The sequence below is a fragment of the Cnephaeus nilssonii genome (assembly GCF_951640355.1).
Source record: "Cnephaeus nilssonii genome assembly, chromosome: 4".
Taxonomy (NCBI): Eukaryota; Metazoa; Chordata; class Mammalia; order Chiroptera; family Vespertilionidae; genus Cnephaeus; species Cnephaeus nilssonii.
In genome coordinates this window covers 34,457,850-34,475,139 of record NC_137075.1, presented here as the reverse complement: position 1 = coordinate 34,475,139, position 17,290 = coordinate 34,457,850, and the positions used below count along the sequence as shown (strand labels likewise).

Below are 17,290 nucleotides of genomic sequence, written 5' to 3'. Positions count from 1 at the left end.
CTGCCAATCGGCGGAGGGTGACGCGTCCGGGCGGAAGTGACGGCCGTCGCGGGTCCTGCGGGGGCGGTGGGGACGATGAGGGGACTGAGACGGCGGTGACCGTTGTGTGAAGATGGAGGTAGGAACTTGAGCGCCGGGAAGGCTGGCGAGAGAGCGCGGCGGATCGGACCGGGTCGGAGCGGAGGCGGGAAGCCGGGCGGAGGGGACGGTGGACGGGACTGCAGGGGGAGCGGGGTTTGGGGGGTGTGGGTCTGAATGTCGGGGTCAGAATCCGTCACGCCAAGCTCACTGCCTTCTCCCCTACCTTCTCCCCGCGGCTTTCTCTCGGTTTCCAGTTTCCCGGAGGAAATGACAATTACCTGACCATCACAGGGCCCTCACACCCCTTCCTGTCCGGGGCCGAGGTGAGCACGAGCTGCCGGCGCTGCGGGGCGGGCTGGGGCGTGAGGAAGCGGCGGGAGAGGGCGGGGGGGGGGGGGGGGGGGGCCGGCGGCCGAGGCCGCTGTTGGTCTGTAGACTCTTCTAGACCCTGAGGGCTAATGGGGAGGCCTGGGGAGCTGCTGTCATCAGAAAAGCGGGACGGAGGAAAGAGCTAACCCATTTCCGAGGGATTCTGGAGGGGAAGACAGAGTGAAATCGTCTCCTTTGGTTGGGGAGAAGGGACTGCGACAGTCTGGAGGGAATCGCACAGGGAAGAGAATTATTTCAGCTAAAGAAACTGGGGTGAGGGCAGGAGCTTGCCTAAAAGGGGTTAACCGTGGGCATGTGTTCATTCTTGAAACAACTCTGTTGAAGGGGGTCTTTGTTTCATTCAGATTACCTACTACTCAGCGGTAAAAACAGAAAAGTTAGCTTGTTTGGCTAGTGACAGGATGAAAGGAAGTCGTTACCAGAAAACACGAAAGAAGTGAGACATGTGCTTCTGTTTGCCCGTGACTCAGGTTGCTTCGCCTTTGGATGGCACAGTTTCTCCGGCTGTCAGATGGCTACAGTAATAGTTTCTTGTGATGTTGAGAAATGGAAGTGTTGGCGCCCGGCAGGCGTGGCTCAGGGGTTGAGCGTGGAGCTATATGAACCAGGAGGTCGGTTCCATTCTGGTCAAGGGCACACGCCTGGTGGCGGGCTCCATCCGCAGTAGGGAGGTACAGGATGCAGTTGATCAATGATTCTCATCATTGATGTTTCTCTCTGCCCCTCTCTAAAATCAACAAAAAAATGTATCTTTAAAAAAGACTCACTTAAGAAAAAGAAAGTGCATCATTGCCAATTTCTTCTAAATCACGTCTCCACATTTAAATTTCTTTAGACTGTGGTAAATTTCACATTGTCTGCATCTAGAAACTTTCTGGGTTTGAGCCCGTCCTTTGTTTTTGCTTTTATGACTTTAAGACGTTTAAGAAGACAAAAGTACTTGGCCAAGAAGCTGATAACTAAATTTCAGTGGTTTCTTTTAGCCCAGGACTTTGTCATTGTTAATAGTTCTTCTCCTCATTGCCACTTCACCTTCCTTTCCCGTTGTGTTTTTTTTTTAAGCTTTATTTTAATCGGTTTATGGTTTTTGTTGTATCTGGTCTTATAGTGAGCCACTCAGAACTAGTAAAGGTAATTTTAAATTTTTTTCTTTTAGAGAAGGGGGGAGGGGTTAGAAAGAGAGACATCGATTTGTTGTCCTACCCATTTATGCATTCATTGGTTGCTTCTTGGATGTGCCCTGATCATGGATTGAACCTGCAATCTGGCATGTGGGTCAATGCTCTAATCAACTGAGCTACTCAGCCACGGCATTCATTATATTGAGTATTTTCTAGTTGCTGAATTCTGTCATGATAGGAGGCATGGTGATGGAGAGACCTCTGTTTAAATCCTGTCTCCCTGTTTTTTTTTATTACAGTTGACAAACAATATTATATTAGTTTTAGGTGTACAACATAGTGACCACACATTTATATAACTTAGGAAGCGATCACCTGATAATGCTAGTATGGGCAAAAGATTTGAACACATACTTCACAAAAGAGCAAATCCAAATTGCCACTAGGCATCTGAAAAAGGGTCATCATCACTCAACAGAGAAATGCCAATTAAAATCAAGGAGATACCATTGCACATCCACCAGAATGTTTAAAATTAAAAAGACTGACAATTTCAAGAGTTGACAAGGATGTAGATAACTCTTAATCATTGCTGGTAAGAGTGTAAATTGATTCAACCACTTTGGAAAACTGGCAGTATCTACTAAGGATAAGCATATAACATGCTCTAGCTCAAGGGTCCTCAAACTTTTTAAACAGGGGGCCAGTTCACTGTCCCTCAGACCGTTGGAGGGCCGGACTATAGTTTAAAAAAAACAACTATGAACAAATTCCTATGCACACTGCTAAGTCGGCTGCTAAGCAGGACAGGCAGTGGCGGCGAAAACACCTGGCAGGCCGGATAAATGTCCTCGGCGGGCCGCATGTGGCCCGCGGGCCGTAGTTTGAGGACCCCTGGTCTAGCTGGTTTGGCTCAGTGGATAGAGCGTCGGTCTGCGGACTGAGGGGTCCCAGGTTCGATTCCGGTCAAGGGCATGTACATTGGTTGCGGGCACATCCCCGGTGGGGGGTGTGCAGGAGGCAGCTGGTCGATGTATCTCTCTCATCGATGTTTCTGGCTCTCTATCCCTCTCCCTTTCTCTCTGTGAAAAATCAATAAAATATATATTTTTTTAAAAAGAACTATTAATAAATGCAACTTGGATGATCTCAAAAATATAATGTAAGCAACAGAAGCCAGACATAAAAGAATAGACACAATATGAGTTCATTTTTAATGAAGATAAAAAATAATGCAATACTAAACTCTCCTATATAATAAAGAGGTAATATGCAAATTAACCCTCACACCCTCACAAGATGGCTGCCTATGGCCAGGCCAGCAGGGGGGTTAGTGAGGGACGACCAAATGACTAAATAACAGGCTGTGTGGGGCAACCAGGTCGGCGGAGGGGGAAGGGGCTGTGAGGGGGGACCAGGCTGGCATGGGGGGCAGTAAGAGGCGACCAGGCCGGCGGGGGGGGGAGGATGTGTGAAGTTGGGGGCAATTAGGCCGGCAGGGGCGGCAGTGAGGGGCAACCAGGCTGGTGGAGGGGGGCAGTAAGGGGTGACCAGGCTGGCGGGGGGGGGGGGGGTGCAGTTAGGAGCAACCAGGCTGGCAGGGAGGGGGCAGTTGGAGGCGACCTGGCCGGCAGGCAGGTGAGCGATTAGGAGCCAGTGGTCTAGGATTGTGAGAGGGATGTCCGACTGCCGGTTTAGGCCCAGTCGGGCCTAAACCGGCAGTCGGACATCCCCCAAAGGGTCCTGGATTGGAGAGGGTGCAGGCTGGGCTGAGGGGACCCTCTCCTCTCTCGTGCACTAATTTCGTGCACTGGGCCTCTAGTAGTGATATAAATCAGAATAGTGATATTTGTTGTGGAAGGAGGGAGCATTGACTGGGAAGGAGCTTGAGAAAATATTTTGGAGTGATAGAAATATCTGTATCCTTGATCTGAGTGGTGGTTAATTGGATGTTAGCATATGTAAAAAATCCATTGAAATATATATATTTAAAATTTGTGTACATAAGTTATGCTTCAGTAAATAAAAAATAATTTTTAAAGAGTACATGTCCAGAGAGAAAAGCTTAGCATTTGTTATAACATTGCTTGAAATAGGAAAGGTCTATAATCTAAAAGGAATTTAATCTTTTGTTTCATTCAGGTTGCCTCCTATATAATGATACTAGTGGCCCAGTGCACGAAATTCGTGCACGGAGGGTGGGTGTCTCTCAGCCTGGCCTGCACCCTCTCCAATCTGGGACCCCTCGGGGGATGTCCAACTGCTGGTTTAGGCCCGATCCCTAAACCGGCAGTCAGACATCCCTCTCGCAAGCCGGGACCGCTGGCTCCTAACCGCTCACCTGCCTGCCTGCCTGATCGCCCCTAACCACTCTGCCTGCCGGTCTGCATGCCCCCAACTGCCCCCGCTGCCGGCCTGCTCACCCCCAACTGCCCCCCCTGCTGACCTGATCACCCTCAACTGCCCCCCACCCTTGCCGGCCTGATTGCCCTCAACTGCCCCCCCCCCCCCCCCCCCGCCGGCCTGATCACCCTCAACTTCCCCCCTCCTGCAGGCCTGCTCGCCCCCAACTGCTCCCCTCTGCCATCCTGCTTGCCCCCAATTGCCCCTCCCCCACCGGCCTGCTTGCCCCCAACTTCCCTCCCACGCCAGCCTGATCATCCCTAACCACCTCTGCCTCAGCCCCGCCACCATGGCTTTGTCTGGAAGGATGTCCGGAAGGTCTCCCGGAAGTTCTCCTAGTCTAATTAGCATATTACCCTTATTAGTATATATTTTTATTGATTTCAGAGAGTAAGGGAGAGAGAGATAGAACCATCAGTGACTAGAGAGAACCATTGATCGGCTGCCTCTTACATACCCCACTTTTGGGATTGAGTCCGCAACTCTGTCATGTGTCCTGACCGGGAATCAAACAATGACTTCCTGGTTCATAGGTCATTGCTTAACCACTGATTCATACCAGCTGGGAAGCCTCCTTATTTTATAAACTGTAATTCCCAAACTGCTTCTTCCCCCTAAAAGGCCCAGGAATTTAACAGAGAAGGAAAAGAAAGCTGAGTGAGAAGGTAACTTCATCATGTTTCTATTTTCTCCTTCTGTGCCCACATCATTTATATTTACTTTGATACTTGCTACAGTTATCTTTGTTTTATATTTGACAGTCTAGAGCAGTGATGGCGAGCCTATGACACGCGTGTCAGCACTGACACACGTAGCCATTTCTGATGACACGCGGCTGCTGAGGCGGCCGCATGCCGAGGATGAAACATTTGCGAAATAATGTTTTTTCCTCAAAGTGACACACTACCCAAGTTATGCTCAGTTTTTTGGCGAAGTTTGACACACCAAGCTCAAAAGGTTGCCCATCACTGGTCTAGAGTATGATCTAGTTATGTAGTAGATCCACTAAAATAAGTTTGGATTTTCATAATTGGATTTTAACTATAATCTTTCAAATCATTTGTGTAGTAAAGGGATTTAGAGGGAGTCTCTGTATTTATTCTAGCATGTGGTTTACCCTTCCGTATTCTTATTCATTGCCATTATTTTTTAAATATATTTTTATTGATTTTAGGAATGGAGAGGGAGAGAGATAGAAACATCAATGATGAGAGAGAATCATTGATCAGCTGCCTCCTGCACGCCCCCTACTGGGGATCGATCCCGCAACCCAGTCTTGTACCCTTGGCTGGAATCGAACCTGGGACCCTTCAGTCCACAGGCCGACGCTCTATCCACTGAGCCAAACTAGCTAGGGCTCATTGCCATTATTTTACTCTTCATACTTAAAGGAAGAAAACCAAATAAACAAAACAACGCAGCTCACCTCCCCGCTCTCCCCCAAAAACATACACACTACCATTAAAGCCACAGCTAGTGGCTAACAAAGCTGTTTTCAGGAGGTTGTACATACAAGGAATGCCTTGTTAATTCGATACAATGGAATCTGCATGTCTGTTTTTTTAGTGTAGTGCATGAGAGCACTCCAGATGGTTTGTGAGGGCTAGTCCTTTGTAGAACACTGGTCTCTTATTTTGGATATGAATTTTTACTCTTTTAGAGTTTTCATTAACAAATCATTTCATATCTCAGCAGAGTTGCTTTTTTATTTGTATGGTAAGCATCATTTGTTGTGGATAGGCATCTTTTACTTTGCCAAAACAATCTGTATCTTTAAAATTTTTTCAAACTACTATTATGTAACGATTGATCTAGCACAATAAATGTTTCCCCTGTTCTTTTTCCTGTCTCTGTAGCTTGTTTGTTGACATGAGAATTTGGTTAAAAAAACACTTTGTACCCACTTCCTGAAAAGTGCTCACATGAATCTAAACTGAAATTTCAGTGTCATGTAAGCCCTGGCTGGGTAAGGGGTAGCTCAGTTGGTTAGAGTGCTGTCCCAATACTCCAAGGTTGTGGGTTTGATCCCCGGTCAGGGTACATACAAAAAACAACCAATGAATGCAAAAAAAAAAAAAAAAAAGTGGAACAACAAGTTGATTTCCTTCCCTCCATCAATCCTTCTTTCTCTCCCTCTCTCAAATTCAATTAAAAAAAATTTTTTTAAGGTGGTAAAATGAATTCAGTGACATAGACCTAGAGATAAGAACTTTCACACAATAACAAATTATGAGTTGTGTACTGAGAAGAGTTGAGTTCTTAGGGAGATATTTACTTTTTCCATCAAGAACTGCCTGCTTCTGTACTCCTTATGCTACTGTCATATAATAGCCCAAACAACTACCACATTTTTACCATGCTAAGTAAAATAGTAAGGATCTTGGAAGAGGAAAACAGAAATGAAGCTATACTTATCTTTTTTTCTTCAAACTTATTTCTGTTTGCCAGTATGATTCAGAGAGATTGGGCATTTCAGAAACATACCTTTTTCTCCCTAGTTTCTGCTACCTGGAAATATTCTTCTAGCACTGTCTTCATTAAAATAAAAATGATGATATTACTGAGACCTTTTCTGGGTCTAGAAAAACCAGAGGACCTCTTAGAATGCATTGTTTAATCATGAAAAAAGTGTGGATGTCTATTGAATTTGATCTGAATCAGTTGACATTTACTATGCCATGTGACAGGTTGATAAAATTTAAAGCTTCCAAAATTCAACTACCTATGATAATTGGTTGGGGCAGATGGCAAGTTAATTATAATTTAGATGTTAAAACAGTTATTAAGCAATTATGTATATCAAGCAATGTGATCAGCTTTTGTGTGCTAAATCCAATTAATCCTAATAAAAACCATATAAGGAGATTACCATTACAACTACCATTTCCTTAAATGAGGAAAACTCATTTAAGATTATATAGTAAGTGGCAGAGCTGGGACTTGAACCAAGACCTCTGTGACACCAATGGCTCTTGATATAATTTACAGGGTTGGGAAATATAAGTTTATAGTTCATATGGAAAATAATACAATAACTAATAATATAAGAATAAACTGTTTTGCATACTCATTACTATAAACATACTTTTGCCCCACCCTGTGTAATGCTCTAGTGCTACAGATGCCATTTTAGTTTTTTTACTTTATTTTGTTTTTAATATATTTTTTATTAATTTCAGAGAGGAAGAAGAGGGAGAGAGATAGAAACATCAATGACGAGAGAGAATCATCGATTGGCTGCCTCCTGCACACCCCTGACTGGGGATTGAGCCGCAACTCGGGCATGTGCCCTGACCAGGAATCGAATCATGACCGTCTGATTCATAGATCGACATCCAGCCACTGAGCCACGCCGGCTGGGTGCCATTTTAGTTTTTTAATGTCAAAAGAAACCGTAACATTTAATGTGTCTTATGTCAGCAATTGGTCTGTTAGCTCTGTGTATGGTGGCCCCATTCGGAATATAGTGTATTATTTTTGTAGTTGGACTCAGAGGAAGGGATTGAGTCTTTAGCCAGCTGGAGTAATCTTTTTCTTCCTCACTTAACAGAAAGGCTTGGTCAGAGCAAGATTAAGAATATGTTCAGGAGCTGATAGGAAACCAGTTTGCCATTTAAAAAATAACATATGGAATGCTTCATGAATTTGCGTGTCATCCATGTGCAGGGGCCATGGTAATTAATCATCCAATTTTAGCTTACATGCTGCCAGAGTGAGCACCAGTTTGTCTTTTGACAGTAGCTCTTATGTTTTTCTCTTCACTATTATCCTTACTTTGGCATTGTTGGATTTTCCAAAAATACTGTACAAATAGGAATCTTATTTGTTGTTATCATCATGATTTCTAAAATGGAAAAGATGTAGGAAACTCTTAAGTGCATACATTTTAGAGGGAGATAAGGTACCCATGATAGGAAAAGCTTCAAAGGAACATAAAACAACAGAATATAATTGTCTGGTTGACAATGAATTTCTGTGGTCTAACAGCTCAGGCGTAGTAGTAGTGAAATCTTTAGAATCTTTGGAGAGACTTTAAACATAATAGCTAAACAGGTAATAAAGTCTGAGTCCTTACTAATGCTGCTGAAAGGATTATTCATTAGAATAATAGACATAATATTTTAGGACCGCTGAGATGATAAAAGTAGAAAAGAGATAAAAGAATTGAAAATTGTGATTGATGTTGGCAGCTTTGTATGTGCCATACATCCAAGGATATGAGAAAGAGAGGTTTATTTGTAAAACTAAATAGGTCCTAAGAAATTGATAACAAAGATAGGATCCAGGCTGGAAAGAGGTACACTGAGAATTCTCAGTACTCAGCCATGTTCTTCATTTAGAAGTATACAGTTTCTCCTCTTCCCACTAATTATTTTTCCTCTCTTTTTCCCCCTTACAGACATTCCATACACCGAGCCTGGGTGATGAGGAATTTGAAATCCCACCTATCTCCTTGGATTCTGATCCATCACTGGCTGTCTCAGATGTGGTTGGCCACTTTGATGATCTGGCAGACCCATCCTCCTCTCAGGATGGCAGCTTTTCAGCCCAATATGGGGTCCAGACATTGGACATGCCTGTGGGCATGACCCATGGCTTGATGGAGCAGGGCGGGGGGCTCCTGAGTGGGGGCTTGACCATGGTAAGGGGCAAGATATGTTCAGGCTTACCCAAGCTCCTGGGCATGGTGTTAGGGAAGATAAAAGGGATTCTGTTCCCTATTGCACTTGAGTATTACATGTTTCTCACTCTTGTGGATGAAGGCTCATTGATAAAGACTTAAAGTCCATTGAATGAATGAAATGTATCATCTGAGTGAATTTTACTTGAAAAATGGTTTAAAATAGTAAAATGTCCAGTCACCTGAAGATTAACCCTGAATTGAAGATGATTTATTGTGATTTGCAGGCGGTCTCCCCCCTTTTAATATAGCCTTCACATCCTAGGATTCAAATGTGAGTGTGATAGTTGGCACATTGATTTATTCAAAAACAGTCTGAACAAAATGTATTAACTGTGGGTTAGTAAGTGTTATAAATCAGTATATTGGGCTTCCAGCACATCTCATTAGTAGCACATCTCCACACATTTTATTTGATGTGAAACATCTTGACTTCGGCCTTATTACTCAGATTGCCTGTGTATTGCAACTTTAAAAGCCATTATTTTAGCAGTGTACAGAGAAGAAGTTTTCCTTTACTCCTTGTGTCATTACTACCTCCAGATTACCAAATAATTTATTAACTCTTTAATTTGTCCAAAATTAAGACCTCTGGTTATTTTTAGTTGTTTTAGAACAGGCTTTGGAGTACAAAGAAGTGACTTTACTAATTTATATACTTTATTAAAAAGCTTAATGTTTTATATGTAGACAAATTATTTTATGTTTAGAGTCTAAACAATGATACAATGTAGATGAGTAGGGTGTTTATAAACTGTCCTGAACTTGGTGGGGGGAAGAGTGGTGTTCTTTATATTTAGTGTTTAATTAGTCCTTCTGCTTCTCTCAGGACTTGGACCATTCTATAGGAACTCAGTATAGCGCCAACCCACCTGTTACAATTGATGTACCAATGACAGACATGACGTCTGGCTTGATGGGGCATAACCAGTTGACCACCATTGATCAGTCAGAACTGAGTTCTCAACTTGGTTTGAGCTTAGGGGGTGGTACCATTCTGCCACCTGCCCAGTCACCTGAGGATCGTCTTTCAACCACCCCTTCACCTACTAATTCACTTCATGAGGATGGTGTTGAGGATTTCCGGAGGGTGAGGCATTCCCTGCCAAAAATCAAATCTGCCATGATATTCTGGGATAAAACGCTTGGCATACAGCGCTACTTAGTATCTTTACACCTGTTCTGCCATCTCCTCTGCTCTTTTCTGGGTATGGGGTCCTGCCTCTCAATTTATAGTTTGTAAAGTTCCTCCCAATCTTCATTCTTATTGGTCCTCACATACTTTACTAATATCTTAATCCTATTGCCTCTATTTTTAGTATTTCTGAAAATTCCTCCATGTAGCTAGTTTCCCCATATAAAAGTCCTTTTCTTGCAGTTCTCCAGATATACTTCCCTTCTTCCTTCTTGTAATTCTCTCTTTTCTCCCCTGCAGCAACTTCCCAGCCAGAAGACAGTTGTTGTGGAAGCAGGGAAAAAGCAGAAGACCCCAAAGAAGAGAAAAAAGAAAGATCCTAATGAACCTCAGAAACCAGTTTCAGCATATGCCTTATTCTTTCGTGATACACAGGCTGCCATCAAGGGACAGAATCCCAATGCCACTTTTGGAGAAGTTTCAAAAATTGTGGCCTCCATGTGGGACAGTCTTGGAGAGGAGCAAAAACAGGTGAGCAAATAATGAGGAACTAGTGGATAGGGAATGTTCTAGAAGTTTTTAAGTAAAGGGATGAAAACTTAAGTTTTCTTTTAACTTTCTTACATGTTCTTTTATCACCTCTTTGTTAATGTCATTTACAGATCATCCTTTGTCTTAGAAGCTGCAGCCATATACTAACTAAAAAGTATCAGTTATTATAGAAACACTGAATCTAGTTTTTCTAAGCCTCATTTTTTTCCCCACTGTAAAATTAGGCTGTTTCTTCATAAGTTGCATGTTGTGGCTAACTCTAAAATCTACCAAGTTTGGATTTAGAATTTAGTTTAGGATTTTTCTCATTGGCTTATTTTTAACTTAAAAACTATGATTAATCTCCCTACATTTAATGTGTTTTTTTTAAAAAAATGAAAATTGTGCCTGGCCACCATAGCTCAGTGGTTGAATGTGAACCAGGAGGTCACAGTTTGATTCCCGGTCAGGGCATGTAGGGGCATGCAAGAGGTAGCTAATCAATGCTTTTTTCTCATCGATGTTTCTATCTCTCCCTCTCCCTTCCTCTTTGAAATAAATATCCTATATAATAAAACCCTAATATGCAAATTGACTGAACGGCAGAAAGACTGGCCACTATGATGTGCACTGACCACCAGGGGGCAGGTGCTCAACACAGGAGCTGTCCCCTGGTGGTCGGTGCGCTCCCATAGGGGGAGCGCCGCTCAGCCAGAAGCCGGGCTCACGGCTGGCAAGCGCAGCAGTGGTGGTGGGAGCCTCTCCCAGCTCTGTGGCAGTGCAAAGGACCCCTCGGGGTCCCAGACTGTGAAAGGGCACAGGCTGGGCTGAGGGACCCTCCAGTGCACGAATGTTGTGCACTGGGCCTCTAGGATTTAAAATAAATAAATAATGAAAATTGTGATACTATCTAATAAAGGATAGAATTGAAATGGCTATAATTATCATACACTATCTAGGTTTTGTGTCAAAGAGAATCTGCTACTTAATAATTTGAAAAGAGTAAATTTATTCTAGATAACTTGTATTAGTTATCTGTTGCTACTCAAAGCACCACAAATTTAAAAAAATGGCAATTTATTATTTCCCATGATTCTTCAAATTGATTGGGTGTGTTTCCTAATGTTCTTTCCTGGGCACATTCCCATGGTTGTAGTCAAGGGACAGCTGGTATGGCTGGCCAGGGTGACTTTGCTCCCATGTCTGGCAGTTGGTGCTACCTCTTTCACACAGCCTCTATCTTCCACATTTAGACTAGCTTCTTTACAGTATGGCAAATGTTGACCAGTGATCCAAGAGGACAAAAACAGATGCCCAAGATTTTTTGTGTCACTTCAGCCACATTTTAATGGTCAACGGAATTCATAGAGCTAGCCCAGATTCAAAGAAAGAGCAAATTCAAAGAAAGATTCAGTTCTTAATGGAAGAAGAGGTATACAAAATGGAAAGAGTTCTTGTGGCCATCATTGCAAACAATTTAACACATTCCTTAAGGGAGAGTATACTGGTTAGGCACAATCCCAGGCTAAGCAGACTACTGATCTGAAATAGTTTGGGGGTCAGGATTTGTTTTGCTAATCAAAGTGGGCATGGGTTGGTGTTAACTTTATAAGTGTAGTTATTCTAGCAAGATTCTTTTTTTTTAAAAGTTTAGTTTTATTCTTTTTTAAATTAATATATTTTTATTAATTTCAGAGAGGGAGAGGGAGAAATAGAAACATCAATGATGGGAGAGAATCATTGATTGGCTGCCTCCTGCACCCCCCTTACTGGGGACCGAGCCTGCAACCCGGGCATGTGCCCTTTACCGTACTCAAACCTGGAACACTTCAGTTCGCAGGCCGACACTATCCACTGAGCCAAACCAGCCAGGGTTGGCAAGATTCTTGTTGATTGGCTGGCTTTCAGATGCTTGGTCACTGGAAAGTCTGACATGGAGGCTGTCTTGATTACTAGCTTTCAAAAGTATATTCACTAAAAGGAATTGTCAGTATTCATTTTAAAAATACGTATATCTTTATTGATTTTGGAGAGGGAGAGAGAAAGAGAAACATTAATGATGAGAAAGAATCATTGATTGGCTAACTCCTGCACACCCCACACTGGGGAGCAAGCCCACAATCCAGGCATATGCCCTGACCTGGGAATCGAACCATGACTTCCTGGTTCATAGGTTGACGCTCAACCACTGAGCAACACTGGCCAAGCTGGAGTTGTCAGTATTCAGATTGAGATTGTCATTTAGTGATGAATAGAATTATCAGTCTTTTCTAGGCGTTTGGGCACTTCTTAAACAGTTTTTCTTTCCTGCAGGTATATAAGAGGAAAACTGAGGCTGCCAAGAAAGAGTATCTGAAAGCTCTGGCTGCTTATAAAGACAATCAAGAGTGTCAGGTAAGAGGGTTACAGCAGATGGATATTTAAACCAATAAAAGATTTTTTCAAGCTGTTTATTAGTTACTAGAGCCCAGTGCACGAAATTCGTGCATGGGCGGGGGGGGGGGGGCGGGGGGGCGAGTCCCTCAGCCTGGCCTGAACCCTCTCCAATCCGGGATCCCTCTTGCAATCCGGGACCACTGGCTCCTAACTGCTCACCTGCCTGCCTGCCTGATCGCCCCTAACCACCTCTGCCTGCAGGCCTGATTGCCCCTAACCACCTCTGCCTGCAGGCCTGATGGCCCCTAATCGCCTCTGTCTCGGCTCTTGCTACCGTGGCTTTGTCCAAAAGGACGTCTGGAAGATGTCCGGTCTAATTAGCATATTACCCTTTTATTAGTATAGATAATACCACCAAAAACCTGTGCAACCTCTTAATAACTAGTTGTTAAAGCTTAGAAACATATACAGCATGGTTTCTTGTTGTTCCCATCATAAATCTTACTAAACAGTCTTCGTGAGTTTATTTTCATTGTTTACTTTAGACAGGGTAGCACCCACAGCTGTTTTTTTTTCTTTTTTTTTTCAATCTATCATTGTCTTTTGGGAGGTGATTAAAGTGAGTATGTCTCAGGGAATACAGTAAATTTCTGAATGGCTTTTTCTCTTTTTGGTTGTCTTTTAGGCCACTGTGGAAACAGTGGAGCTGGATCCAGTGCCACCATCACAGACTCCTTCTCCACCTCCTGTTGCTACTGTTGACCCAGCATCTCCAGCACCAGCCTCAACAGAGCCCCCTGCCCTGTCTCCTTCCATTGTTGTTAACTCCACTCTTTCATCCTATGTGGCCAATCAGGCATCTTCTGGGGCTGGGGGTCAGCCTAATATCACCAAGTTGATTATTACCAAACAGATGTTGCCCTCATCTATTACCATGTCCCAAGGAGGGATGGTTACTGTTATTCCAGCCACAGTGGTGACCTCCAGGGGGATCCAACTAGGCCAAAGCAGCACAGCTACTATACAGCCCAGTCAACAAGCCCAGATTGTTACTAGGTCAGTGTTGCAGGCAGCAGCAGCAGCTGCTGCTTCTATGCAACTGCCTCCACCCCGACTACAACCTCCTCCATTGCAACAGATGCCTCAGCCCCCCACTCAGCAGCAAGTGACCATTTTGCAGCAGCCTCCCCCACTCCAGGCCATGCAACAGCCTCCACCTCAGAAAGCTCGAATCAATTTACAGCAACAGCCACCTCCTCTGCAGATCAAGATTGTGCCTGGACCCACTCTGAAAATGCAGACCACCTTAGTCCCACCGGCTGTGGAAAGTAGTCCTGAGCGGCCTATGAACACAAGCCCTGAGGCCCATACAGTGGAGGAGACCTCTACTGATACAATCTGTGAGATGATCACAGATGTAGTTCCTGAGGTGAGCCAGTTTTCAAGCGTCTTTCCTTTGATAATCAGTCTCTGATGATCCAATAAAAGTAGGGGTTGCCATTAGCACTTAATGCTTGGCAACCAGGAGTATGAAACAGCCTGTAAAGGACAGTTCCCATATTAATACTCTGTAATGTTCTTGGTGAAAAGCATTAAGAGGGCCTCCTTTCCAGACTACTCTTTAAGCAAAATACTGTGGTTTGACTAGAAAGGATACAACCCAAGCCCAGAGTTATTTTTTGGATACAACCCAAGCCCAGAGCTATTTTTTGGAGGCATCTACCCAAGGATCCTAAACTTTGGAGATTTAAGTGCTTCCATTTCTCCTATATCTGGACTGCTTGGCTTGATGTTTTTAGTGGGGAGATGGATAGGGGATATAGCTAGAAAAATTCAATTGGTTCATATCAATGAGTCCAAAGTGACATAAACAGATGTCCATTACCCTAGCTTTAACTTATACATGGCCAGTGGTTATTTTTAAATATGGGTCTGTTTGAGACTAGCACCACAATTGATGAAGCAGTAATTTAAAGAAAAATAATCCCTCTATCAGGAGGAAACTATGAATCTCCCAAGTTCTTTCACTTTTTCTAATGGCACATTTTGTCCTCTCTTAAATCTCGCAATCTTAGTTGAGGTGACCCAACCTCTTTTCACATTCTGCTTTTGATTTTATATATTCAAGTGTGGAATAAAGTCGGTGATGGGTAAGATTAAAATTAAAGAACGTAAAACTAGTATTTGACCCTCCACATACATGGATTCCTAACCTGGATCAAAAATAGTGACCCTTTAACTGTGCAGGTAAATCTGCATACGCGTGAGTGGACCCTCGCAGTTCAAACCTGAGTTGTTAAAGGGTCAATATACTAGCATATAGCCAGCATTCTCCTAATGGGAAGAAGCTTCATGTCAAGTCTGCTTGGCAAAGTTCTAAAAGTGGACAAAAAGCGGGAGACCAAAAACTCACCTTCTTTTGAAATGTTACCCCCATATGTGTGGGATGTTAACTCCTATTGCTCCATTGGGTCCCAAAGTTAATTTCACTAGTGGCTGGCAAAGTAGGTAGCAAATCTAATCCATCTTTGGTGCTTTCTTCCTTCATAGGTTGAGTCTCCTTCTCAAATGGATGTTGAATTGGTGAGTGGGTCTCCAGTGACGATCTCACCCCAGCCTCGCTGTGTGAGGTCTGGTTGTGAGAACCCTCCTGTTGCGAGTAAGGACTGGGACAATGAATACTGCAGCAATGAGTGTGTGGTGAAGCACTGCAGGTGAGTTATAGTTTCTCTTATAATTCAGGTGTTGCTAAAATTAACTACTGGAAAACATGGTAACCCTGAGCATGTCAGTATTACCTTAGATAGAGTATACCTTACCTTAGGTAAAGTAAGTTGGTATATACATGTATATGTCTGATTGTAAGACTATTAGAAAAGTTTCCCTGCTTATAAAGAGCTTGCATTTGCTACACAGACAAAGATAATTAGCAGTCACGCTTCTCAGGTACCACATTTACCTTTAGGTATACTCTTTAAATGTATGATGACACATTAAGCAATTAGTGACTGAATATTAGCTTCGCCTATCTCCTTAGTGCAAATCAGAACACTTAGGGAATTAGAATTTGAGGAAGAATGGTAAGTGATTAAATAGCATTATAAGGTGCTAAGTATGGCAGGAGTTGGAGTTCTGAAGATTTTGTCCATCTCCCCAAATTTTCTTGGGATTTATCTACATTCATGAAACGAGGCATTGGTATTTTCTATGTCAAATCCTCTTCAGTAAACTAGGATTGCCTAAACTGTTGACTTTTAGGCCCATTGCCCTAATATTCCTACTGAGTGATACCATTTCACTTTGATGATATAGGAAGTTAACTGAAAACCTATTTGTTTAAGACAGAGTTAAGAAAAATACATTTAAACTATAATTCTGTTTATGTGTATCTTTTTTTCTCTTAGGGATGTCTTCTTGGCCTGGTTAGCCTCTAGAAATTCGAACACAGTGGTGTTTGTAAAATAGTCCTTCCTGTTCTCCAAGCCAGTGAAGATTTATCTGCCAGGAACATGTCCAAGACCCTGCTTTTAAAACTCAAGCTGGGCTTCTGATAGTACCTGAACTGAGCCCATGATGGTCCCTTCATGCTTCTCCCCTTTCCTCTCTTCAGCAAGGGGCCAGGCTATGGAGCAGGGTCATTGAGTTTGCTGTAATCTGGGGTTGCTTTTTACTTTCAAGTACAAGCAGAGATGCCAGTGACAATAGCAGAGGAAAGGGTGAAGGGAATATGGACAAGCAGAACATAGGGGTGGTGGGAAGGGTGGGGGGGATGGTTTGAGGAAACTTGTTAGTATAATTGTCATAGGACTTGCCTAAAAGATTATTAAAATTATGAGAGTACATATCAGCTTTGAGCCTACCACGGTGTGCATCCATTTTAAAAGGAATAAAAGGTTGAATTGAAGGATACCTTTTAAACAGAGAGCTAGTAATGTCACATCTATACATTGCTTTGAGAACAAAGGTTTTCAATACAGGCACACTGGGCTGTAGGGAAAATAACATCATCTAGGATTTTCTTATTCTTCTTTGCAAATATTTCTGTAGTCATTATCTTTCCTTATCTCAGCTATCACAGTTTCTGAGTGTGAAAGGCAGAACTCTACATCTTTAATATAAGAAGTTTCACCAAAGTCTAAAGTTGTATTCAGTTGTGTTTGATAAGCTATCTTTTAAAAAATATGCCAGAAGTGGTTTCACTTACATAATTTACATAAGCCTATTCTCTGCACACCCTAAGCACTTAAATTTAATCTAAAATGCACTTATTTCACTTTTCTTGAAAATTTAAGCCAAGAATAGACTACCAAGCCACATAGTTGTAACAGAATCAGCAAATATTTAGAGCATATAGCCCTAGTGATAACCTTAAGGGAAACTCAAATCTTACCTTGAGAAATGCTGTCCCCGAGAGCCCTTTCTTTATCATCATGTTCATGTAGTATTTATTACTAATCACTTTCATCCTATACTGAATAATCAACGTTTTAATGCTTCCCATGCATTCATTTAGTTTGAACCCTTACCACAAGCCAATGAAGTAGGTAATATTTCCAGTTTACATTATCAGGA

The 17,290-nt window shown here is 42.7% G+C and overlaps 1 protein-coding gene across 1 annotated transcript; it reads left to right on the top strand.

Moving 5' to 3' along the window:
- Positions 1-30: 30 nt before the first annotated feature.
- On the top strand, positions 31-17,220 carry TOX4 (TOX high mobility group box family member 4). The gene is made up of 9 exons (XM_079768205.1): positions 31-118; positions 336-404; positions 8,395-8,637; positions 9,506-9,766; positions 10,112-10,342; positions 12,656-12,736; positions 13,404-14,147; positions 15,269-15,432; positions 16,123-17,220. Exons 1-9 carry the CDS (start codon positions 113-115, stop codon positions 16,181-16,183), a joined length of 1,860 nt encoding a protein of 619 aa, XP_079624331.1. The 5' UTR covers positions 31-112; the 3' UTR covers positions 16,184-17,220.
- The last annotated feature ends 70 nt before the right edge of the window (positions 17,221-17,290 follow it).

Bases quoted from the DNA above. Each gene is read 5' to 3' on its own strand.
- TOX4 (XM_079768205.1), top strand. The intron at 405-8,394 runs GTGAGCACGAGC...TCCCCCTTACAG, and splicing joins CCTTCCTGTCCGGGGCCGAG to ACATTCCATACACCGAGCCT. The intron at 15,433-16,122 runs GTGAGTTATAGT...TTTTTCTCTTAG, and splicing joins TGTGTGGTGAAGCACTGCAG to GGATGTCTTCTTGGCCTGGT.